General features: G+C 36.7%; 10 protein-coding genes and 11 pseudogenes across 21 annotated transcripts, besides 3 other annotated features; 13 read left to right on the top strand and 8 right to left on the bottom strand.

Annotated features, from left to right (window-relative positions):
- Positions 1–1,612: 1,612 nt before the first annotated feature.
- TVAGG3_0009160 lies at positions 1,613–1,947 on the bottom strand (annotated as a pseudogene). Its single transcript has one exon. A coding segment is annotated over exon 1 (335 nt).
- A 548-nt stretch (positions 1,948–2,495) lies between these two features.
- On the top strand, positions 2,496–4,153 carry TVAGG3_0009150 (ribonuclease inhibitor domain-containing protein; the record flags this gene model as incomplete). Its single annotated transcript, XM_001299728.1, has 1 exon — positions 2,497–4,104. One exon carries the CDS (start codon positions 2,497–2,499, stop codon positions 4,102–4,104), a length of 1,608 nt encoding a protein of 535 aa, XP_001299729.1.
- Positions 4,154–4,314: 161 nt separating this feature from the next.
- On the bottom strand, positions 4,315–5,604 carry TVAGG3_0009140 (tubulin polyglutamylase TTLl9-related family; the record flags this gene model as incomplete). The annotated part of the gene is made up of 1 exon (XM_001299727.1): positions 4,315–5,604. The coding sequence occupies one exon, from the start codon at positions 5,602–5,604 to the stop codon at positions 4,315–4,317; it is 1,290 nt and encodes a 429-aa protein (XP_001299728.1).
- Positions 5,605–5,881: 277 nt separating this feature from the next.
- Positions 5,882–5,919: a mobile genetic element.
- Positions 5,882–5,919: a terminal%2Cinverted (terminal inverted repeat of Banshee-A3 transposon ID:TVAGG3_0009130).
- A 557-nt stretch (positions 5,920–6,476) lies between these two features.
- Positions 6,477–7,176, bottom strand: TVAGG3_0009120 (annotated as a pseudogene). Its single transcript has one exon. A coding segment is annotated over exon 1 (700 nt).
- A 44-nt stretch (positions 7,177–7,220) lies between these two features.
- Positions 7,221–7,683, bottom strand: TVAGG3_0009110 (annotated as a pseudogene). The gene has a single exon. A coding segment is annotated over exon 1 (463 nt).
- Positions 7,684–9,177: 1,494 nt separating this feature from the next.
- TVAGG3_0009100 lies at positions 9,178–10,345 on the top strand (annotated as a pseudogene). The gene has a single exon: positions 9,178–9,340. A coding segment is annotated over exon 1 (163 nt).
- Positions 10,346–10,406: 61 nt separating this feature from the next.
- Positions 10,407–24,853: part of a mobile genetic element that runs on past the window's edge.
- Positions 10,607–11,443, top strand: TVAGG3_0009090 (annotated as a pseudogene). Its single transcript has one exon. A coding segment is annotated over exon 1 (837 nt).
- On the top strand, positions 11,476–12,584 carry TVAGG3_0009080 (annotated as a pseudogene). Its single transcript has one exon. A coding segment is annotated over exon 1 (1,109 nt).
- Positions 12,675–13,085, top strand: TVAGG3_0009070 (protein of unknown function, DUF4106 family; the record flags this gene model as incomplete). Its single annotated transcript, XM_051219847.1, has 1 exon — positions 12,675–13,085. One exon carries the CDS (start codon positions 12,675–12,677, stop codon positions 13,083–13,085), a length of 411 nt encoding a protein of 136 aa, XP_051104833.1.
- On the top strand, positions 13,462–13,998 carry TVAGG3_0009060 (protein of unknown function, DUF4106 family; the record flags this gene model as incomplete). Its single annotated transcript, XM_051219846.1, has 1 exon — positions 13,462–13,998. One exon carries the CDS (start codon positions 13,462–13,464, stop codon positions 13,996–13,998), a length of 537 nt encoding a protein of 178 aa, XP_051104832.1.
- On the top strand, positions 14,408–14,800 carry TVAGG3_0009050 (uncharacterized protein; the record flags this gene model as incomplete). The annotated part of the gene is made up of 1 exon (XM_051219845.1): positions 14,408–14,800. One exon carries the CDS (start codon positions 14,408–14,410, stop codon positions 14,798–14,800), a length of 393 nt encoding a protein of 130 aa, XP_051104831.1.
- Positions 14,829–15,660, top strand: TVAGG3_0009040 (annotated as a pseudogene). The gene has a single exon. A coding segment is annotated over exon 1 (832 nt).
- On the bottom strand, positions 16,536–16,804 carry TVAGG3_0009030 (annotated as a pseudogene). The gene has a single exon. A coding segment is annotated over exon 1 (269 nt).
- On the top strand, positions 17,024–17,899 carry TVAGG3_0009020 (protein of unknown function, DUF4106 family; the record flags this gene model as incomplete). Its single annotated transcript, XM_051219844.1, has 1 exon — positions 17,024–17,899. The coding sequence occupies one exon, from the start codon at positions 17,024–17,026 to the stop codon at positions 17,897–17,899; it is 876 nt and encodes a 291-aa protein (XP_051104830.1).
- Positions 18,583–18,783, top strand: TVAGG3_0009010 (uncharacterized protein; the record flags this gene model as incomplete). The annotated part of the gene is made up of 1 exon (XM_051219843.1): positions 18,583–18,783. The coding sequence occupies one exon, from the start codon at positions 18,583–18,585 to the stop codon at positions 18,781–18,783; it is 201 nt and encodes a 66-aa protein (XP_051104829.1).
- On the bottom strand, positions 18,813–19,418 carry TVAGG3_0009000 (uncharacterized protein; the record flags this gene model as incomplete). Its single annotated transcript, XM_001287496.2, has 1 exon — positions 18,813–19,418. One exon carries the CDS (start codon positions 19,416–19,418, stop codon positions 18,813–18,815), a length of 606 nt encoding a protein of 201 aa, XP_001287497.2.
- Positions 19,819–20,220, top strand: TVAGG3_0008990 (uncharacterized protein; the record flags this gene model as incomplete). The annotated part of the gene is made up of 1 exon (XM_051219842.1): positions 19,819–20,220. One exon carries the CDS (start codon positions 19,819–19,821, stop codon positions 20,218–20,220), a length of 402 nt encoding a protein of 133 aa, XP_051104828.1.
- On the top strand, positions 20,335–20,797 carry TVAGG3_0008980 (annotated as a pseudogene). The gene has a single exon. A coding segment is annotated over exon 1 (463 nt).
- Positions 20,952–21,634, top strand: TVAGG3_0008970 (annotated as a pseudogene). The gene has a single exon. A coding segment is annotated over exon 1 (683 nt).
- On the bottom strand, positions 21,684–21,947 carry TVAGG3_0008960 (uncharacterized protein; the record flags this gene model as incomplete). Its single annotated transcript, XM_051219841.1, has 1 exon — positions 21,684–21,947. One exon carries the CDS (start codon positions 21,945–21,947, stop codon positions 21,684–21,686), a length of 264 nt encoding a protein of 87 aa, XP_051104827.1.
- On the bottom strand, positions 23,568–24,267 carry TVAGG3_0008950 (annotated as a pseudogene). The gene has a single exon. A coding segment is annotated over exon 1 (700 nt).

Raw genomic sequence — 24,853 nt, 5'->3', positions numbered from 1 at the left:
CAGGCTCTTCTAGCTGTTGTTGCTGAACTATTTCTTCCATGTCTGGTTGTATCTGAACTTCTTCCTGTGGAGTTTCTTGTACCTCATCTGCTGGCATTTCATATATTCCGAGACCGTTTTTAACAAGTTCCCTATCTAAGTCATCCGGACTCATAACCTTTCTTCTTTCGTTCCGTCTCTATTTTTTACGCGTTTCATGAAGAGAGTTGAATTGTCATTTAGCTCTGACACCAAATATCTCGGAGTAAATTCAGTCATGTCATTTGGATGATATGCTATTAAATCATATCCTTAGCGAGCTTGTATTTTCCAGGTTTGAAATTATATCCCATTTGGTGCTGAGCCATAAAGCTAAATAGGTTCGGGTCAGTATTTCCTTCCTTGAACTTTCTAATAGCTTCTTTATATCTGTCACTAAAGTCAAGAGTAGCTGGGTAACCATAGTCTTCTTTAAGCATTTTTAAGAAATCTTGGTTTCCTTGTTCTCTACTTCTTTTATGTCCTTGCTCTGTTTGTGGTTGTTGTTGTGCTGGTTGTGGAGGTGGTTGTTGTGCAGGGTTTTGAACTGTTGGTTGCTGTGCTGGTTGTGGAGGTGGTTGTTGTGCTGGATTTTGAACTGTTGGTTGTTGTGCTGGTTTTGGTGCATGCCTGTGTCTGTGTCCATGTGACGATGTAAATGTTTTAGGTAGTCCTGGTGCAGGTGCTTCTCTTGGAGGGTTTGGTGGTATATAGGTTCCACTAGCTAGTATATAAATTCCACCAGCTGGTATATAAGTTCCACCAGCTGGCACATATGTTCCATCTGCAGCATAATGTCCTACCTGACTTTTCGTTTTTAAGAAAGCATTTACTAGGTCTGTTTTGGTCTGTTGTAACTCTTTTTCTTGACTTTCCACAACAGTTGCTCTAACGGCGTCATAGGCACTTTGAACTGCCTGTCTCGTTGCTGCATCTGTTATTTTCGTCATATTTTGTGCTACTTCTCTTAACTCTTTGTCGAAACCTTCAGACTTCAGTTTCTTTCCAGATGAGAAGTCGTTCACTAGTTTCACCTTACTATGAAGAGCTTCGAAGGCGTTCTTAAAGTCAGCATTCATTAAAGCTTCATTTGAACTGTCTTCATCCGCTTGTATTTTTGTCCTTATTGACCCTATAAGTTGGGCTGCTTTGGCGTTGGCTTGGGTATCTAACCAGTCATTGTTAGCTTTTATATATTCTGCGCTTTTCATTGCCTTTTGCATGGCTGCGTCGTTATTTTTACTTTCTTGTGCTAAGTTTTCATACTGTACGTACGGTTTGGTTTTGCAACTGTAAAAGTTTTTCTGCCTTTACATTTGCTTCAACTTCTTTTTTATACTCATCGCTATCCATATATGTCTTCAGGGCTTTTTGTTTTATTTCTTCATCTTTCAGTACTTTATATTGAGTAGTATGGTTTTTCAAATTTATAACATCTTGTTCCATTTTTGCTACTTCTGCTGCTTTTTCTGACACTTTTTTCGCATATTCCTCTGTACTTAGTTCTTTCAGTTGTTCTTCTTTCTTCTTTTTCTCTACGTTTAACTCATTGAGTTTCTTTGTGTGTCTGTCATATTCTAGTTTCTTTTCGTTTTCACCTATTTGCTTCTGTATGTCTATGTTTGACTTTTTGACATCTGATATTTGATTTTTGAGTGAACTCAAATTCATTTGACTTTGAGGGTTATAGGCTGTTCCGTCTGCGGCTCCACCATAGCCTGCCATTTTCGCTAAAAGTGCCGCTCTTAAACCTCCACTCTGTGCACCAAAAACTCGGTTTAAAAGCATAGGATTGCTTGACATTTGTTGCAACATAGTGGGGTCATTCAGCATTTGTTGTTGCAACTGTTGTTGTGGTGTCAGTTTTACTATTGGATGTTTCAATGCTCTCTTCCTCTTACGTATATTCTTACGTAGCTTACGTGGCATTTTAAGTGAAGTTAAAAAGCGGTTTTCGACAGATGTTTATATGACACTTTCTCCGGTTTATAGGACCTCTCTCATATTCTATCTTGTCATATCTAAACTCATAGTCATGTATGTCCTCTAACCATCTCATAACGGTTTCCAAACCACTTTTATCGGATGTAAAGTAAAAGCATGGATGGTTATGTAAAACGTCTAAAGTTTCTAAAGAGTCTCTCAAAGTATACTTCCTTGGAACGCCCGTAACTTTTCCTGTAGCGACGATAGACCCTTACTTGTCCGGACAAAGTTATACTATTTTGAGTGCTCTACAAAAAAGTCAACGACGACGACTCTCAAAAATTTTTTATGGGCTAGAAGGGGCGCAACGCGCCCGGGAAGCCCCCAATACCCAAAAAACTTCATTTATACTAAACATCTTCAGGGCTAGAGGGCACGAAGTGCCTGGAGGCCCCACTACCTTTTTTTTTTAGGTTTTCATATAATAAGGATGCAAATTTTGGTATACGAGAGCGAAATGAAAATTGTGTCAAAACCGCCAAATTTTAATCAATGAGTTCAGTTTACGGTATAATTCCTCCAGGCCAGGCCAAAATTGAATTATTTTCAAGATGTGATGCAAGGTTAACCACATTTCCTAGGATTTCTCGTTCAGCAACAGTTACAACAGTTGATGTTTCGAAAAATCCAATAAAATCTTTCGAAGGAATGGTAGAAATGCCAGAACTTGAGATGCTTAATATTAGTGAAACAGAAATCAAGTCATTCCTTGGTGCATTGGCTCTTCCAAGCCTCAAGGTTCTTCAAATGGATCATACACCATTAGCAATGTATCAACACGTTCAATTAATGGCAGCAATAGTCTTTGGTGAAGGTGTTGCTCGCGTCAACAAGAAGAATGTCCTCAAAAACGAAGCCAGACTTGCTGTTGAATTAAGAGAAACACTCTTTGATCAATTAGTTGAAGGATGGATCATTACTTCGGTCCAACCAATCAGGCTCTTCAATACAATTACATTAAAACGCAAAGTTGTTTACAAAGTTGAAAACATCGACAGACCAATGCCAGGACTTGACTCTCTGCTTCCGCAGCGCACAGATAGATTTACTCCTGGTGAAAACTTCAACACATCTAAAGTTCGTCGCAGAACTTTGAAACCGTTAACGAGAAGACCATCTCAAATTTCGAAATCAACAAATCAATCAGCATCTACTACAGAATTAAATGAAACTCAAGTCGAATTACCAGATTCTTCCCAAAAAGATTTCGATGAATCTCCTATTTCTTCTCCAGAAAAGGCTCCAGTCGAAGAAAAACATCCTGAAGAAGAGCAGCATAATGAGGAGAAAGAAGATCTTAGCAAATTATCAATTGAGCAATTACTTCAAGATTCAGAAGATGATGAAGTCAAAATCGAAGCAGAACAGAAGGAAGAACAACCAGAACATAAAGAAGTATCAGAAAATAAGGAAGAGGAAGAAAAGAATGAAGAAACAACAAAGATAGAAGAAGAAATCAAACAAGAAGAGAAGAAACCAGAGGAAGAAGTAAAGATTGAAGAAGAAAAACAAGTTGAAATAAAGAAAGAGGCAGAAGAAGTCAAAAAAGAAGAAAATGAATTAAATTTGGTACCAGAAGTTCATGAAGAGTTCAATTCTGAAGATAATGATGACGATGATGAACCTCCTGTTAATGCTATCGCTGCTTTCTTGAATCAAGATTCCGATGACGAAGAAAAGTTACCTAACGTAGAAGAAGAAGAAGATAAAAAGGAAGAGGAAATAAAACCAGTACCAGAAATAGAAGAAAAAGTAGAACAAAAGGAAGAACCGAAATCCTCAGAAAAAATTGAGACAGAAAATTTACCAAAAAGTGACACTGAAAACAAACAAGAAGAAAATCCAAAAATAGAGGAAGAACATGTTGTAGAAGAGAAGCAAGCAGAAGATATTCCACAAGTTACAGCTGCTGTTGATAATGACGAGGCTGATGATGAAGGACTTCCAAAGATTGAAGATGATGAGGAAGGACTTCCAAACATCGATGATGGAGATGATGACATTATTAACCCAGATGATTTGGAAACAAAGGATTCTCAAAAGACTGATTCTACTACAGAAAAGAAAGATGATGTTAATGACTTTTTCGACGCTTTCTAAACTCGTAATAAATCTTTTTATTTTTAATCTATACCAATCGCAACTAAGCTCTTTGTTATGATAAATTGCCCATTGTTGATGATATTTCCTGAAGCAAAACTAATTTTGGTGACTTCTAAGAATGAGTATCTTTATAATAGATTATTAGTAAAGTAAATCAGTATACAAGTTTACAATAGAAATCAATATAATACATGAAAAATATTAAAGTTATTGTTTTGGTTGAAGAGGATGTCCAGGAATCTTCTTGACAGTGAACTTGCTATCCTTAGTTCGGTATGGATTGTTTGGAGATCCGTTGACTGCGCAATGACATCCGATGTAAGAAGTACAATTTGTCTGAGCTTTTGGAACAATTGGACCATTTCGCCATGAAAGATCGAAACCACCATAATGTAATGGTAATTCATTGGGACTTTCAGCTGCTTGAAGCATTTGAACTAAATCAAGCATTTCGTTCAGCATACTGAACTTCATGTCATAATCATCTTCAGTATTTGCATCAAGTGACGGAGAAGCGTTGATTTCAATAAGCCATGGACGGAGATCGTCTGTAATCATGATATCGTAGCCATATAATTCGTAGCAATGTTTGTCTGGTATAATTGATGATTGAACTGATAGAAGAGAGTTCAACATGATGCTTTGAATAGCTGTAAAGAGCTGATTTGTTGCTTCCATTCCGTATCTATGAATGAAATATGTTCTCAGACTGTGGGAATCCCATTTGCAACCATGACGAGGGTTATAAGCCTCTGAATGTGTCTGAACTGCAATGTTTGTAAGGTGTATGTCGCGATCTGCAAAATTCTTCATTGTAAACGGTTGAGAAGAGAATCTGCAGAATCCACCTCTATAGATGTATGCTATTAGTGGATTAAATGAGAGAGTTAAGGCGTACAAACGAATATCAAATTTTCTTCCTCCAATTAAGAAAGAATTGGAAATATAACGCTGTACAACATATGTGCATCGCATTTTGTCTTCAGGTGTCGCATCTGGTGAGTTAAATTTAGCATTATTTTGAGCATTGAATTTGACAGCTTCTTGTTCATTTTGAAGGAAGAGAATGCCTTGACCTTGTGATCCACCAACTGGTTTTGCAATCCAAATCAAATTTTTACCTTTCATCTCATCATGAAATCTCATATAGTCATTTGGAAGGACAAATGTTTGTGGGAAGAAATCCACAGTAGCTTGTTGACCAATCTTACGTAACTCTCGGCCAAGTTTCATAAGATTTTTTGCCATCAGATCTTTTCTTGTGAGTTCAAATGAGTTTGGGAAGTGATTAACACGCTGATTTGGTGTTAATACAACAGGCGTTGCTCCAAGCATATGTCCATGAATCCAAGCGCGGCTTGCCCAAATAAAATCCCAATCAAATCTGTCTTCTTCATCTTCTTCTTCAGCACATGGAATTTCTGTGTATCCTCTTGATAAAAATACATCTTTGATTGTGTTTTTCATGTGGCATTGAAAAGACAAAGGCTTAGACATTTATTCTAACGTTCCTGAATATAAAATTTTGTATCGGTAATTTCTTTCAATTTTACAATAAGTTCTTGTGGATGAGCAGAATCATGTTGTAATACGTTGGATATTAAAGTTAATAATTTTTTTTTGAATGTTGCTAGCTGAGGTAAATATACAATATATCAGATACTTTATAGTGGTAAATACTATTCTTCTCCATAAAATTTTGTATGGAAATTCACCATTCGATTTCTTCGATTTCTATCAATTTCATTGAATGGGAGGAAAATATAGGTTGTTCTGTTGTAAACAGAAATTCATCAAAAGTGACACCTCAGAAAAGCTAAAATATTGAATTTTTGGAACTTTTGATAGAGCACGTTTTTAAATATTAATTAAAGTAAATGTATATTTTGTAAAGATTCTTTTTAATAAAAAAATAAAATTTTGAAGAAGAACACAAAATCTTCTGAAAAATAATATCACATAAACTCATATTATTTCCTAATATATAACTATTTTATATAAAAATCAAATTCAATGATCTTAAAAGCGAAGGATAAACCTCAAAATTTACGAATATAATGAGTGGGAATATAATGCTTATCTATCATAAAACCATATGAAATATCAATTTTTGCTTTACGCCTAATTTTTGACGACAATTAGCAAAAAATGTTAAATGTTAACACTCAGTCCATTTGAATATGAAAAATAAAATTGATATTTCATATGGTTTTATGATAGATAAGCATTATATAGGTCAGGTCAGTGGGGCTTCCAGGCGCGTTGCGCCCTCTAGCCCCTAAGAAACTAGAGGAGGAATGATACAAAGACCAGATGAAAAAAATAAAAATATTATAATAAAATTAAATTTTTAGTCTTAAATTGTTTTTTTATTCGGTATATTCTGAATCTTGAATGTCTTGGAAATTTTCTTCTTCTTCGCTCTCTGAGGTGAGGATTTCTTCGACTTCTTCTTCTTCGCTCTCTGAGGTGAGAATTTCTTCGACTTCTTCTTTCGCCATTGGGAGCAACAAATCCTGCGATGAAAACTTTGTATATACCTTCTTGAGGAGTCTCTATGATGAAAGTCGTATTGTTGAGGAAATGGAACTCGACATCTTGAACAAATTGGCAACTGCTGTGTGTGAATTTTGCAATTGTGAGAGGCTTTCCTTTATAGCCCTTGGGAAAGCTTGAGATAGTTACTGTTTCTCCATATGGAACTCTGGCAGGAATATCTAAAGCAACAGTTGTTATAACGTGGAAATTGTCTACGAATTGAGGCATAGGTTCAATGCAGTATAGTCGTTTTGACTGGTTGTCTTTTGTGTAGAAATATAAATAGAATGACCTTTCACCATGTTCATTCAATTCTTCCAAATAATTGTATGAATTTGGATATAAACGGACAAATTCAGCAACTTTAACTTCTTGTAAATGCTTCTGCAAGTTCTTTGGAAACAAGTGAATGAACTGGTCAATAGCTTGCAACGCTATGAGATTGGCAGTAACGGGTAAATATGAAGCAAACATGTCAACAAGTACGCCAGGGTCTTTTATTTCGTTTTCAAGAGGCTGAATGGCATCCATGACAGCTTGAAACATCTCGTTATAATCTCGATTGTCTTCTGAACCCCATTGTTCATTTAGCTTATCTAACAATTCTAACCTTTTCTTTGCGTATTTTCTACGAACTTTCTCTGAAAGAGGAGTGTCGCTATCTTGTGTGTCTTGAATTTGAGACTTAAATTGTTTGCAAAAGGCGAGATATCGTGTTTGCGACCTAGTGGTCATTGCAGAATGTGTTTCTGTATGTTCGATTGGATGTGTTTCTGTATGTTCGATTGGAGTCTGATTGGTATGAACTTCTTCTGAAAATGCTTCTGTTCCGATAGTTGTTGTTGCCTGACCTGTTGGCTGAGCTGTTTCTTTGTGCAAATGCATATTGTTGGACAAATTGTCTTGAATTGTATGAGGAAGTTGCTTTGGTATTATAGGAGGTCGTAAGGGTTTTGAAAATGGTGAGACATAAGTTGTAGGAACTTTAACTGCAGAGGTAGTCGACGAATTGTTTGCGACACTTTTTCTTCCTTCCATTATGAAAAATAAACTCAAATAAGAGTTTGAAATAAACGGTTTTTGTCAACGGAGACCCCCTCTATTTTTTTATTTTATTGAAAAGTCTCCGTTGGCAAACCGTTCCATCTCAAATATTGAATGAACTATAAACGTTTTTTGTTTTCTATATATACTTTTTTGTCCAACGGTAAAACTTTTTACACAACGGTTTTTGAGAGTCGTCGCCGTTGACTTTTTTGTAGAGCACTCAAAATAGTATAACTTTGTCCGGACAAGTAAGGGTCTTCGTCGCTACAGGAAAAGTTACAGGCGTTCCAAGGAAGTATACTTGAGAAGCCTTTCCCTTTAAAAAGATAGGACGGTTATTTTACAAAACTGACAACACTTTGACCGAGTATTTTTTGCTGAACAAAAAGTGTCATATAAACATCTGTCAAAAACCGCTTTTTAACTTCACTTAAAATGCCACGTAAGCTACGTAAGAATATACGTAAGAGGAAGAGCATTGAAACATCCAATAGTAAAACTGACACCACAACAACAGTTGCAACAACAAATGCTGAATGACCCCACTATGTTGCAACAAATGTCAAGCAACCCTATGCTTTTAAACCGAGTTTTGGTGCACAGAGTGGAGGTTTAAGAGCGGCACTTTTAGCGAAAATGGCAGGCTATGGTGGAGCTGCAGACGGAACAGCTATAACCCTCAAAGTCAAATGAATTTGAGTTCACTCAAAAATCAAATATCAGATGTCAAAAAGTCAAACATAGACATACAGAAGCAAATAAGTGAAAACGAAAAGAAACTAGAATATGACAGACACACAAAGAAACTCAATGAGTTAAACGTAGAGAAAAAGAAGAAAGAAGAACAACTGAAAGAACTAAGTACAGAGGAATATGCGAAAAAAGTGTCAGAAAAAGCAGCAGAAGTAGCAAAAATGGAACAAGATGTTATAAATTTGAAAAACCATACTACTCAATATAAAGTACTGAAAGATGAAGAAATAAAACAAAAAGCCCTGAAGACATATATGGATAGCGATGAGTATAAAAAAGAAGTTGAAGCAAATGTAAAGGCAGAAAAACTTTTACAGTTGCAAAACCAAACCGTACAGTATGAAAACTTAGCACAAGAAAGTAAAAATAACGACGCAGCCATGCAAAAGGCAATGAAAAGCGCAGAATATATAAAAGCTAACAATGACTGGTTAGATGCCCAAGCCAACGCTAAAGCAGCCCAACTTATAGGGTCAATAAGGACAAAAATACAAGCGGATGAAGACAGTTCAAATGAAGCTTTAATGAATGCTGACTTTAAGAAGCCTTCGAAGCTCTTCATAGTAAGGTGAAACTAGTGAACGACTTCTCATCTGGAAAGAAACTGAAGTCTGAAGGTTTCGACAAAGAGTTAAGAGAAGTAGCACAAAATATGACGAAAATAACAGATGCAGCAACGAGACAGGCAGTTCAAAGTGCCTATGACGCCGTTAGAGCAACTGTTGTGGAAAGTCAAGAAAAAGAGTTACAACAGACCAAAACAGACCTAGTAAATGCTTTCTTAAAACGAAAAGTCAGTAGGACATTATGCTGCAGATGGAACATATGTGCCAGCTGGTGGAACTTATATACCACCAAACCCTCCAAGAGAAGCACCTGCACCAGGACTACCTAAAACATTTACATCGTCACATGGACACAGACACAGGCATGCACCAAAACCAACACAACAACCAACACAACAACCAACAGTTCAAAACACTGCACCACAACCAACAGTTCAAAACACTGCACCACAACCAACAGTTCAAAACCCTGCACAACAACCAACAGTTCAAAATCCAGCACAACAACAACCACAAACAGAGCAAGGACATAAAAGAAGTAGAGAACAAGGAAACCAAGAATTCTTAAAAATGCTAAAGGAAGACTATGGTTACCCAGATACTCTTGACTTTAGTGACAGATATAAAGAAGCTATTAGAAAGTTCAAGGAAGGAAATACTGACCCGAACCTATTTAGCTTTATGGTTCAGCACCAAATGGGATATAATTTCAAACCTGGAAAATACAAGCTCGCTAAGGGATATGATTTAATAGCATATCATCCAAATGACATGACTGAATTTACTCCGAGATATTTGGTGTCAGAGCTAAATGACAATTCAACTCTCTTCATGAAACGCGTAAAAAATAGAGACGGAACGAAAGAAGAAAGGTTATGATCCGGATGACTTAATAGGGAACTTGTTAAAAACGGTCTCGGAATATATGAAATGCCAGCAGATGAGGTACAAGAAACTCCACAGGAAGAAGTTCAGATACAACCAGACATGGAAGAAATAGTTCAGCAACAACAGCTAGAAGAGCCTGAAGGAAACGAACAAGTCCCTCCTTTGGAAACTAACTTCACAGAACTAGATGAAGATTTGGAACAGCCGAAAAATCTTGACCCTCAACAAGAGTATGAGGTGAATATGGAATCTTTCCAAGAGTCTAAGAAAAATTCGGCTGACATAGTAGAAGAATATCGAAAAATGTTTGCCGACATACAAAAGACTCCAACACCAGATGAAAATATTCAGCATAGAATGGAAGTACTGAAAGAAAATGTACACAAATACAACAACCCTTTTTACTTACGAGCATATAACGTTCAATCTTTGGCTGAACTCGGTGAAAATAAAAGGTTAAATTTCAACAAAACATATAGAAATGAAACATTGTTTAAAGTTCATTCAGAACCTAACCAATATGGAAACAAACCTACTTTTGTTTCTGCAGACTATGGAACTACAATGAGATGGGGTCATAAAGCTAACCCGGATAGGTGGTTCATAAACTTACAACCACAATTCCAAGAAGTTGTAGACGCAATGGAAGTAATGGTGAACCAGATTTAGCTGGTATTTTCAGCGCGGCTTTAATGCCATTGAAAGATATGAAAGATGCAGATATTTTGAACCAGTATGAAATGAACATGGCTGATGGAAATATAACACCTGACGTTCTAGAACATTTATCTCAAAGAACTACACAGAACCATAGAGATGGTATATTTGGTGAAGAGTTTAGAAAGAAAGTTAGGGAGAGAAGGAAGAGAACCTATTGTACATGACCTTGCAAACGAAAGTTTACAAAATGTCATAAAAACTTACTTTGCAGACGATGAACCGAGAAGGGATGAATATTTAAGAAAACTCAAATGGACAGTACCAAATGAAATGTTAGTATTGAAAAACATGTTCCTTGACAAAATAAAACCAACTACAGAAATAAATGACGCAAGACTGAAACGTTGGGTAAAAGTCTTCCCATTCACAAAAGATATAATTGGTAACATGGAAAGAAAACCAGAATGGCTACAAAAACATATATTTGGAAACGAGCTTATTCCATATGGACAAGCTCTGTTTGAAGAGCTTGAACCGGAAACTCAGGAAAGAGTCATGCAAACAATACGCGAAGACTCAAATACAAACTATGACAAAATCTTTCTAGGATATAGGTTACCTGAGATGGGCGACCAGAGCCCAAAGGCAAAAAGGACATGGGAAATTTACAACATACTAGGTGAACATGAGGCAAAGATGCAACAACTTGAAGCAGAGGGCAAGTTACCAAAAGCGACACCAAAGAAGAAGAGAAGAGTAGAACAAAGTGAAAGTAGTGAAGAAGAACAAAGTGAAAGTAGTGGCAATGAAGGAAAAAGAAGAGTTAAAAACTCAGCCAGGAAGAAAGTAAAGCTTGGTCCACGTGGGTTCTATTATGACAATAAATCCAACTATTCTATATTTTTACCCATATGAAATGTACGCCGCTCAGAATATAACGCCAACAGTTTTGGATGCCATGAATGGAAATGTTTCCGAATGGTATAACGAATGCGACAATGCCATTAGAAGGTCAGAAATAGTTCCTGGAACTTACGAATATACAACTGCTGTTTCTTATGGAAACGTAGGTGAGTTTGGAGAAGGTTCTTCAACAACAGTAGATATTGCTTGCGACAGGTTTCATATAATTTCTATTGACAACTCATTCTTATACGTGGAACAAGACATTGAAATAAAACCTTCTGCCAAGTTGTCTGACAAGAAAGGTTGCAATGGAATTTTCTATGTCGGATACCAATATGCTCCAGAAGTTTTCATGGGATATAAGATATATTCTAACTCTGACTTAGTTCAAACAGTAACATGGGCAAACTATGAATGGTTCGCTTTAAGAAACTCAGTACAACCACAAGCTAGAGAACAAACAGACCAGTATGCAACTATTGAGAAAATAAGAAGACTTGACCCTAACGTTCCAGGAGTTTATGTTAACCTTTCTGGTTCAGATGGAAATGCTGTCACTAAAGTAAAACTGAAACTTAGAGTTCCTTTGTCATCTTTCCTCATCTTCAGGTTTTTAAGATACTTGCCAAACTGGGCAGGAAAAATTTCTATTGAACTTACTCCAAGCAAAAATAACTTAGTCATTGCACCAACACAAGACCCATTCACTATTACAGACGTAAAGGGAGCAAATCAAACGTCATTCGCCGAATTTTGCAAAGACAAAGTTGACTTAGACTTTGGTTTCTCAAACCTCAACACTGAAGTAAAGTATTATTTCAATGCTGCTGGAACTGCTTGGGACCCAGTTAGGTTTACATGCGAACAGTTTGAATGCAAGAGAATAGAAAGCAGACTTGCAGTCTATATGTTGGACCCAGATATTTCAAATGCTTTAGCTGCCAAATATATTGCAGTTCCACTTATGTTCCCTATACACCAAATATCTGTCAAAGACTTTGCAGGTGAAGTTGGAAACCAAAATCCAGGAACCGCAGGTGCAAGAACAGATATTGCTTTAACAACTGCAATGAAACATGCAGATACTATGTTTGTACTGTTCAGACGAACTATAAATGACTATTCTTGTTTCTACAACCCGGTATTAAATATCATATAAACATAGATGGCAAATATTATCCAAGAGAAGAATATTCTACAGTTGAGGATATGAGGTCATACAACTTGACATTAGATGCTATGAACTTTAACAACAACTTCACAACAACCATTAACCCTGAAATGCAAAGTTCTATTATGCCATATGTGAAAGTATGGACCCATACAGGAAGTCAAAAAACTCAATATACAAATGGAGACCGTTCAAACTTTTGGCTTGGCATTCCATTTGCTGACTCAGAAGACTTTATGGGTGGTATTTCAACTGTTGGTACTGTACAAATACAATATACTGGTGACAGAGACGGTCCATATGAACTGAGAGCAAAGAAGTTTACAAAACCAATAGCACTTTTCACGGAAGATGCTCTTTTGAAGATTCGTTCGATGAAACCTGCTGGGGCTCCTCAGATTGGCATAACGACAGCTTCCATCGAGCAGATTTTGGCAGCAGGTCAGTAAGTTGTTCTTGAACTGACTTCTCTCCGTCAAATATTGACAGTACGCCAGTTTTGACATAAAATTGTATTATAAACTTACCTTTAGAAATATCTGTAAGTTTTGTTGTTATATTTTTGTCTGCTTCAAGAACTTTCACCATTTCAGTTATACCAACTTTCTTTGCTTTATGAAAATATTTTGGTTCAGCAAAGACTGCTATTCTATAACATTTTCCATTGTTTGTGTAAAGAACTATTCTGTCAATGTATTTGTATTGTTTGTGTGTGTAAACTTTGTTCTGCTTCAATTCGAAGAGATATCCGAATACGTCCATCTTTTTATTCTAAGTAAAATGTCATTTCCGAAAAATAGAAGCGTAAGTGTTTCAAAAGGTTTAATGGCGGTGGCAGATGTGAAGTTAAATTCACCAACTCAAACAAACAGTCAAAGTGTTATTGTCAATGTCAAAGAAAGAGATGTTGAAGTGGGGAAACCATACGAAGACGAAGATGGTATAACAATTGTTCCTGTAAAAGAACAACCAACATACCCTGAAGTTAGCAGAGACTTAAGTTCTGTTGCAGATATTCGAAACGACTACCAACAACTGAAAGACAAACTTCAAACTCAGGAGAAGATTTGTCAAGCTTTAGGTATAATGTTAAACTTGGTCGAACACAACCCTGTAAAAGTGAACTCATATGTCATTGCACCTCATGAAGTTTTGAAAGAACTATTGAAACTTTTGACAGAGGCAGACGATATAAACATCAAAGAAATAGAACCCGACGTTAGTTGCTGTGGTGTTTCATATAATGTCATTGACAAGATATACGTTATGAAAGGAGGTGAAACGTTGAACTTAAAATATAGTTTCCCAGACGTTATAAAAATATTTGACGACCACAACATTTCATTAAAATTTATTTGCTAAGTAAATGGCAGAAGACAACAATGGTTTATACTATTACGACTAAAAACCCTGAGTCATATAATTCTATAACAACAAACTTACAAAGTCCTCAAGGACGATATTGTAAACTAACTTAAACACAATGACGACTAAAGCTTGTTTTGCTCTTTTGACACCAGAAGATTTTATTGTTGTGAATGGTAAAAAATACTCCTTTGAAGATACTTACTCAGATATACCACCAACAGGTTTTGTTGACTTATTTAATACTTTAAGGACGAGTGTAACATGTGCTGCAACTAGAGCAGGTTTCATTATGTTTGGATGTCCGACTGAGTTTACTATAAACAATATGAGCTATAATACAAAACTTATATCTGGTTTTTACTACCAACAGTTTCCTATAACAGGAAAAGGTGTCATACAAGGAATGTCTGTTCCATTGACTTTAAGTACACCTATTTTATATATTGTTTCAAACTTAGGTTCAAAGTGTTATTCGAATGTCGACAGAAACTACTATGACCAAAAGATACTTATGCGTATAAACAACACTTTCTCTGCTGGTTTGCCTATTGTTCATTCGAATGCAGAGTTTTCAGCTTTAGTAAACTCAAACACTTTAGCAAACATAAACTTAACCTTAGTTGACGCAAACTTTGTTCCTGTAAAACTTTTATGTCCTATGTATTTGTCAATGACGGCAGAAAGTTTCGAATTGGAAGATGCAACTGGTGAAAGTATTGTATTACAAGAACAACTTCAACAACAAATAGCTCAAGAACAACAAATGCAACAAATGCAACAAATAGCTCAAGAATAAAAAAAAATTTTTTTTTATTTTTATAAAAATGTACAGAATAGATGTTTCAGATTTTTATGACTTCCAAGCATTCAGAAATATGTGTCCATTTAGAGACTATAACAAAGCAGTCGAGAATTTGAAACGTTTAGTCATTTATGTCGACTCTGCCCCAGAATGTTATGTTATGAAAGAATGGGATGTAGTCTTTAACAAACCAAGAGCAACAATAGTTTCAGAACAAGAATGTAAACAGAAACTTAAGAAAATAAAAGTCGTACAAGTTGGCATGAAGATGTTAGATGCTTGGGATATCTTATTGTCAAAGTTAGAAGATTTTTCAGTTCGTGGTATAAAGTTCTATACACCTTCTCCAAACTTCTATTCTATCTTCACTGGATATAAATACGAACAAGTAGAATGGAAAGAAAATATTATAGAAGCTTGGTTAGACCATGTCAAAGAAATTATATGCAATGGAAACGAAAGAGTCTATGAGTATATCTTATGTTGGTTTGCAAACATCTTACAACATCCAAGTGCTAAAAATGAAACTGCTCTCATTATAATTGGAAAACAAGGAACAGGTAAGAACACTTTCTTTACAGATATTTTGTGCAAACTGTTAGAGGTTATTCGAATCCGAATATGACAAACTTAGAAAACATCTGCGGTAAATTTAACTCTTCAATAGAGAATATGAAACTTATAGTATGTAACGAACTTCAAAGTATAGATACAACAAAAGTTTTAAACTCAGATGCTTTGAAGAGTCTTATAACAGACAAAGTTGGAGTTGTTGAAAGAAAATATAAAGACCAAAGAGTTTGTGAAAATGTTGCAAATTTCATTATGGTTTCAAACAATGCTGTTCCGATGAAGTTAGAAAGTTCTGACAGAAGATATGTAGTTGTCAGAACGTCAGAAGCTCATATGCAAGATACAGAATATTTTGACGACTTAGCAGAAACTTTGACATCTGACTTTTACAACCACTTGTTCTCATATTTCATGACATTAGATATTTCAAAGTTCAATCCAAGACAAATTCCACATACCGAAGAGAGACAAACATTGTTAGAAGCAAACAAGAGTGTATATGAACTGTTCATAGATGAAACTGACTTTGAGTGTTTAGATGAAAGGTCATTGTACGATTCGTATAAACAATATTGTCAAGAGTATGGTTATATGACAGCGTCTAAACGAACATTCTTGGCAAATGTCAAAAGTCTTTTAGATGTTCAGAATGGTGTATATACAAAGAAAAATTTTTCTGAGTAAATTTTAAAAAAAATATTTTTTTTATCCGATAGAAAAGATGACAAAATTCATCTCAGTAAACAAGTACATGTCAGGACTTAAAGAAGAACTAGACCCATTCACATATTTGAATGTTTACTTCTACCATTTTGAAAAGTCTTCATTCAGCAAAGTTTGGAACATCGAACCAGTTAAGTTTGCTATTGTGACTAAAAATGGTGCGAAATTTGAAGACTTAGACATAGAAGGTTTGTTACAGTCAAAGAAAGTTTTGACAGAAGGTTCTCAAAACTCGAAGAAGGCAAAGCATACAAACTTGTTATACCTTATGAACCAAAGAAAGCAGACGACTATGAATATTATGAGTCTAAAGTTGTAGAAGTTCAAGGTAAATTGGGTAAAAAGATTTTAGAGTCTAAGCCAGTGTTTGCTCCTAAAGAGGAAGAGAACATTGACATTGACCCAGAAATGTTCTAAAAATAAAATTTTATTTTTACATGTCAAATTTCTTTTTCTCTGGAACTGGTTCAGGTTCTTTCTTCTCTTCTTCTACTTTCTTTCTTTCTTTTCTCTCTTCTTCTTTTCTGGTGGAGTTATGTCAAACTTCTCAGAACCATATTTTTGTAAAAGTTCTTTGTCCTTTAATAGCTCTTCTATTCTGTTTTCTATTTCATCTTCAAGAACAGTGCATGTGTCTTCTTTGCATTCTAAGAAGTTTTGTTGGACTTCATCTCTCCAAGAGGCGTCATCTCTGTCAACAAGTCTGTCATTGACAAATTTTAAGACTTCTCTGCTTAATGTTTTATGGTTCTTGTCATATTCCCAGAAACAGAACTTTAGAACAAATTCACCTTTCTTGTTTACACTATGTAAGATTTTATGGTCTACAGATGTTTTGCTGTCGAAAAGCTTGTCTCGAATATAGATGGCGAAATCACTAGACATTTTCTAAAAGATAAAAATTTTAATTTTTCTAAAAATATGTTAGAAAAAAAGTTTGCTGACATTGACAAAAAATTTGAGAATGTTTTAAATAAGAACAAGGTGAAATTAGAAAATGCTCAGATAAAACCCATACATGACAAGTTCTTATTTGCTCAGAATGGTATAACAGGTCTAATTGCACCACCTGGGTCGGGTAAGACTTTCACTTATCTTAAAATGGCTGCACAACAACAAGAACTAGATGAGAAGAACCCATTCTATGAGTTAGTTGTTATTTGTAGTACTTCTGGTCAATTTGACCAAACCGTCAATTCGTTCAAAGATATTATAAAGAAGTCTAAGTTAGTATGTATAAAAGACTCTGAGTTGTTAGATTGGATAAAGAAGTACCAAAGAAGAGTTTTGAAGTACAATGCTATAAATGAGTATGTCAATTCGAAGTTTAAAGACCCAAATGAGGAAATGCAGAGAATATTAGAGAAGAAACACTTCAGAAACAAACAGAAAGAGATAGAATACATTTCGAAGAAATTGCAATCTTACGATTGGAAGACATACCCTCATAGGTGTCTTCTTATCTTAGATGACTTTGCTTCTCATCCTTTGTTAAAGAACAGAGAACAAGATATGTGTCGAATTCTTAAGAAGCTCAGACACTTTAACATCTCTGTTGTCATTTGTGTACAGACAGCAAAGAGTTTAAGTAAGGATGTAAAGAGAATACTTACTGACATTGTACTTTTCCCCGGATTGTCCGAAGACGATTTCATGGAACTTATGAAAGAGTCCATGGCAGGTAAGTTTGACAGACATGAACTATGGGAGAAGTACAAAGTCATACAAGACCCTCATACTTCTTTCAGAATTCATATCTACGCAAACAAAGTTCAAATTGTAAAAAGTCAAGCTTGAAAAATCTAAGTGTTTAGTCTTAGTAAGATGGTAGCTTCTTAAAGCAAATACCATTGCTGAGTTTTATGTACGTGAAGAGAAGTACAATGAATTCAATTACGAGTACAATTGCAATGACAACTAAGGCAACTATTTTTGTCTTTTGCCAGCAAGGGTACTTCTTCTCTTCCAATGGTTCGGCAGAACTATACTCACTCATGAGAAATGCCAAAACGGTTTAATAGAAAAAGTGAAAGTTATTCTTCATTTTTTTGTATAAAAGATATGATTTTAGGGATTTTTTTGACGAAGTGTCAAAGTTCTCTTCGTAAAAAAATAACAGTTACATAATGAAATTTGGTCATTTTTTCACGATTTCAGGGATTTTTTTTACGAAGTGCAAAAGTTCTCTTCGTAAAAAAATAACAGTTATATAATGAAAAAGTGTCATTTTTTCATGTCCGAAGACTCGAAGGTGCAACACTTCCAAAATACCGACGAACTCAGAAGAGCAGCATGGCAGTATCTTCTTGACAACTTCTTTGAGTTCTCCAGGTACACCTTGGAAAATGCTGAAGAACTCCGACACAGAGAATTTGGAGAAATTGCACTCCAATACTACCTTGACAAACAAAGGGTAAACAAAGGGTAAACAAAGGGTAAAATAAGACTAAAAACTTAACGTTTAAAAAGTGACATTTTTAATGAGCTCCGAGTCACCGAGAAAACTTGGTCAGATGTTAGCAGCTTACTTCCCTGAGGAGGATGGAAGCGTTACATACGTAAGGTTCAAAAACAACGAACCTGGAATTGCGTACCAAATTCGCAATTACATGACCATGGAAGAGTACGAAAGGCTCCTACAAGAGAAACCAGCTCTAAACAACTCAGAAAAGAAAGAATAAAAAGTTTAACTCGTAATTGTTTATTTTTTTTACTTGTATGGGCAAGCTGCAAGAATGAAGTCGACTATCTCAGTCTTTGTCTTGACGAGCTGGACGGCTCTTGCGAGTACGTCTGTTTTGCGGTCTCCAGCTGGTGTTTGACCTTCGTAATTGCGCATGTTCTTGAGAGCTCCAACTGTAAATGATTGTAGGATGAAGAGTCTCTCAGACTGCTTGAGGTAGTCTTCACGGTCGCGAACCGAATCTGTGGTACGAGTCGAATCGGTCGATTTGAGGGAAGAGACTGAAAGCCTGTCATCTTCCATTGGAGCTGTAGCATACTCTTTGCGTAAGCGGTTCAGACCTTCTTCGAAGTCTTGGTCTCTCTTCGATTGGGATTGAGATTGGAATTGCTGGGGTGGAGCTTGCTGGGGTGGAGCTTGCGGGAACATCCAAGGGTTGGGGAAGTAAGGCATAGGCTGAGGAGGAGGGTAGTTCGGGAAGCCTTGTGGTGGGTAGTAACATTGAGGTGGAAATTGGTAGAAATTTGGTGGAGGTACTTGCTGGAACTGAGGTGCAGGGGCTGGTGCTTTAGGTTCTGTAGCTTTCGGTACTTCTGGCTTTGGAATGGACTCGGTTGGTGGTACGTCGGACATTGTTCTGAAAAAGTACAAGTATTGTTCTGAAAAAGTACAAGTATTGTTCTGAAACAGTACAAGTATTGTTCTGAAAAAGTACAAGTATTGTTCTGAAACAGTACAAGTATTGTTCTGAAACAGGACAAATATTGTTCTGAAACAGGACAAATATTGTTCTGAAACAGGACAAATATTGTTCTGAAACAGGACAAATATTGTTCTGAAACAGAACAAATATTGTTCTGAATCAGAACAATATTTCTCACAAATTGAGAGCTTTGACGGGAAATTTGTTCTGAATCAGAACAAGTATTGTTCTGAAAAAGTACAAGACTTGTTCTGATTCAGAACAATACTTGTTCTGAAAAAGTACAAGACTTGTTCTGAAACAGAACAAGACTTGTTCTGAAACAGAACAATGGACAACATCGAGCCATTAGATGAGGCAATTTACCTTATAGAGGTAAATGAAGTTGTTAAGCAGTACTTGGGCAAGGACAAAGCCAACAAGTCCCTCGGCTGCTGGTTGTCTGGAAGAGGTGCGCTGAAAATCGAAAATGAAACCGGAATTCCAATTCAAATACCAGAAAACACTCCTGTAGACGACATAAAGGAGATGAAGAAAGAAGCTATTCTCAAGTTCTTTGCAAAGCGCCCATGGATACAACTTCCAAACAGAGAGAGTCCAATTCCACGAATTATACAAATTCTCAAAGGACTGTTCCACTTCTCAGGACAGCCATTCTACATAACCTGTGAAGGCGACATTCAGCCAGTTCTTCAGCCAGTTCTTCAGCCAGTTCTTCAGCCAGTTCAGTAAACATCTCATTTTAACTTCACTTTTTTTATGTTTTTACGCATGTGAAGAAGAAGCCTTCTGGTAAGTTTCTTATAGACATATACATGGCACGCTTTGAGTAAAAACATTTTTTGAATGAAGCAAGTTAAATTCGTCCCACACCAATCTCAATGGACCGATGAAGAGTTTCAAGCTATGGTTGAAGACGTTGAGAACGACATAGACGGCGAACTTGAAGGAGCTCAAATCACAATTGCAACCAAAATTGCAGGAGTCAAGGAACAGATAGCTCCACTTAAAGCTACCAAAGCTACTCTTGACCTCATGGATAGTTACCGTTTAGATGTCAAGAGTGGAATAAGACAATTAAAATTAAAACTTCTAAACTACGAAGCTATACTCCAAAAGTTAGCAGAAATGAGAAGACTTTACCAGAGCTACTTACATGTAAGGGACTTACCTTCAAGCAGTCCGACCAAAGATGAATTTTCTGACATTGTCCCAATTTTGTCCGAAAGTCAGCTCAGATGTTTCGAACTGCTCCCAACATATCCGGAATATGAACGTTTGCCTGAACTCTTTCACAATCTCAAAAAACGTTTTTTGGTTCTCATGTTCCAAACTTTTATCGGAAGAGACAACAAACGTTCAGAAGAAGAACAAGATATTATTTTAAACTTGTTGTATGACTTAACCGTCATAACAAGCTTTTTGAAGTAAAACCGTCATTCTCAAACCACTTCATTTTTTCGATGTCCGAACAAGCACCGAAGCCAAACTCAATGGCAGATGTCCTTTCAAGGTTGTCAGACAAGCGCCCAGTTCAAATTCAAATTGCCCAATTGAACGCTCATCTGTCAAACACCATTAAGACTCTCCAAAGTAGTCTTATGGAAGAGATAACCAATCTCAAAGTCGAAGTCCTCACGAACCAAGCTTCCAATAAGAAAGTCCTGAACGATTTCGCGGAAACCTTGCGCCAATACAACATAGAGAACCAAAACCTTGCCCAACTCATCTACCGTTTCTTCGAAGAGATTGACACCATCTGGGCGGCACTCGGAAAGGACAGAACCTCCACCACCGTAATTCGTGAGTACCAAATTCAAGAAGGAATTTTCGAGGAAGAAGAGGAAGAAGAGGAAGAAGAGAAACACAAAGAAGAGGAAGTTTGGGCAACCCTTGTTGCCGATGACGCTTATGAAATTTCCCAACCCTACCCATACCAAATCCGCAACAAGGAGACAGGCAAGGTTCTTACCCCAGTCCTCAACAACTTGGGACACTTGAACCTTACCCTTCGAAATTACGGTTCAATTTCCATGGAAGGCTTGTCGGTATGCAATGGGTTCCAAATCCAGACAAGAAGACGAGGGTCAGACACATTGACGGTGACAAGCTCAACAACCGTAAGGAGAACCTCGAGTGGTTCTAAGAGTAAAAAAATTTTATTTTAGGGGGAAACCCCGAGTAAATTTAGGTGTTTATTTAGATAAGTAGGTTAAATTAATGGTAATTTGTAAAATTAGTTCCCGACCTTTGAATTGGGCTCTTTCGTTATCCCAGTTGCGTAGGAGGTCGTCCCAGAGGAGTTGGTAGAATTGCCAATCCAAGGACGATTTGTCCTCCCAGGCATTGAGGATGTACTGCTCGTAGAGTTTCATGACCTCTGCCTTGCACCAGACACCCTCTCCCTTGGAACATAAGGCTTCTTCGAAGTGCTCGAATGCGATTGGCTGCTTGACCATCCGAAATGACACTTTTTGTCCGTTTGGTCAATGTTCGTGTCTCGTGCCATAGTCGACGAAAATACAGACAAACAGGTTATATATGAGTTTGAGACCAAGAATGGTGTAACTCGACCTGTCCGATTCAAAGACTCCGAGGGCGACCATGAAATTAAACGGAAATTAGCTAGGAAGGAATATAAAAATTTTTTACTTCATGCAATGTTTTATTTCTGTGCCGTCTTCAAGTATACCCCAGTACTTACGCTTGGAGAGGACATGAACTTCGGTGAAAATTTTGTCCAATTTGAATTGACCCATCTTTTCACCGACCATTCCCATTTCAATGAGTTTGTTGTATCCTTTTCGTTCGTCATGAGTGCGTCAATGTTCTCATAGTAAACCTTCACTTTGGATTTGACTTCCGAGAAGAACTCATTGTAGTTGTCAAGGACTGCCTTTGCGAACTGAGGGTAAGACCAATGTTCGACAATAGGTTTTAATGTGGTTACTAAGCCACTTTGACCTTGAGTGAACTCGTACTTCAAAACAAAAGGAGAAAACCTTTCAACAAAGTTGTCGACCTTCTCATAATGTTTACTCTTCATCTCTTGAGGTTTCTTAATGGAATATCCCCATGTCGAATTCATAAGCAATTTGAGTGTCATTGCAAGTTTGGGGTTTGAAGCTTTCCTAATATCATACAGTTGTTGTATGACTTTTCCAACTGTATAGTTCCTTCCCGGGAACTCACCATCTTCGTTTGGAATTCCAGTCGGAATATATTGGACAAACCTCATGTATGCAGCGTTAAGGTCGACATAGTATTTTCATCTGAGTCGAACTTGTCGCAACCAATTGGTCCAGTTTGTGGAAATTCAAGTGAGTCTCTTATCTTCTGAGAAACTTCTCCTGTTATCTCATAAACATCGTCGAAGCAACCTGTTTCATATAAAACCTTCTGACCTAACTCAGATGCTCTCCAATACAATTTGACGTCAATTGGATGTCTCAATGGAAGTTTGTTTATAGCATCTTGAAGTTCTTGCAACCTCATTGGAAGTTCTTCTGGTTCAGGTTGGTATCCGAACAATCCAACTCCTTGTGGAATTGTGTACTTCTTTTGTACTAGAACTTTGTCTGGAACAACTTTTGGTCTTGCTAACAATGAAAAGTTTGTTTCGTCTTTTGGTACAAAAGTTTCTGTCAGCTTGTCATCTGGAATTGGTTCCAACAAACCTTTCTCGAAAAGAATGTTTACAGCTCTGACAATGTTGCACTTGCCTTTTCCGAACAATGGGTTTGTAAGACTTTCGTTCAACATGAAGTGGTTGTGGACAATTACAATCTTCAACCATGGCAATTTGAAGTCAACAACATAGTCGTCATGTGAAGAACCTTTAGCTGTAGGTATGTTGACTCGGATATTGACATTTGCCAACGGTGCAATTTTTGCCAATTGACCTCTGAGAATGTACCTTGTCTTCACACATGACTCAAGATACTTCATTTTCTCATCTGTAACAAGACCAGAGTTCCTGAGACATGTAAGAATACAAGGTTCATTGACAATTGTTTCAATTGAATTGTAAATTCCATACCTTGTCAAGTCAATGTCAGACTTATTATGAACGGGAAGTATCCAGCATGTTGTCTGACTGCTTGAGGGTTAGGTTGGTACCATTCGAACTTGACACTTGCAATTCCTTCAATTGCATTCAAAATGTCTGAGTCGGAGTCAACCATTTGTTCTCTCTTTGTAGTCTTGAAAGCGTCAAGAAGTTTTGCGGCTGTTTGTTCATTGCCATGTGCATAGTAAATGTGACCATCCAAATCTGTTATGGTTAATCTGAGATTGTGTCCTTTCTTATTTCCGTCTTGAATTGCAGCAAGTACTCCCATGAAGCCTTCTTTGTTCTTTCCTTCGTCAAAGTTTACTGTAAAGGTTCGACCGGATGTAATTTGACTTCTAACTTCACGGTACTTCTCATATGCATATCTTGTTCTTTCCATGGGAGCATGTGTGTCTTCACCTTTTCCTTTTTTCCTTCTCAAAGGATGCAATTGTTCGTCATGTTTCCAGTAGAATCTGGCAAAGCCGTCGTGTCCTTCAACTTGAGGTTCACTAACATCGAAAGGCATGTCCATAAGACGTTCTTCTTCTAACCTCTCTAGTCTGTTTGGATAATTTGCACGTGCTGTTTCCAAATCCATTTCGTAGCGAAGACCAGACAATTTGTCATAGACTTTTATGGGTCTTCCCTTCCTATATTTAAAATTCTTCGAATCTCCAACCATAACTTTGCAACTCTGCTTTTATTCTAGCAGATTTTCTATCCATTCTATATGGGGGCATTTTTTATAAAATAAAAAAATATTTTTTTTCTCTTTACTTTACATAACCGCCTGCTGCCATAAGTCTTTGACGCCAACCATACCAGCTAATGAAGGTTGACTTGGTTTAGTTTGGAAACTAAACTTTGGTTTTGGTTTATCTTCAGTTTTTGGTTTCTCTTCTTCTATCTGTTTTTCGTCACTTTTCAGTTTCTGACTTTACTCACTTGCAGGAACAGTTGTGTCGTCAAATCTTCATAAATATCATATGCCATTTGTTTTTGTTTTCCTTTCAACTTTTTGTGTTTGTTGTAAAGTTTAGAATATTTCGACTCTAAGTCAATGAGATGTTCTATAATGACTGTTGGTCAGTGAAGTAAACTTTTCCATCTGTTGTCTCGAAAGCTCCTTCAGACTTCAATATTTTTATTTGTGAGAGTCTGTTTCTTTTTTTGAGATACTTGCCGTTCCATTTTTATGAAAAGTGACTTTATAGTTAGGGTTTGTATTTCCAGACCTGGCAACTTTCTATTATTGAATTTTTCTCTTCATCTGTAAGTTCTTTGACAGGTTTTGACAATGGTTCTGAACTT

Source organism: Trichomonas vaginalis, chromosome IV, assembly GCF_026262505.1.
Source record: "Trichomonas vaginalis G3 chromosome IV, whole genome shotgun sequence".
Classification (NCBI taxonomy): Eukaryota; Parabasalia; order Trichomonadida; family Trichomonadidae; genus Trichomonas; species Trichomonas vaginalis.
The sequence above is the reverse complement of the archived record's forward strand: the minus strand, read 5'-3'. Positions and strand labels throughout refer to the sequence as shown.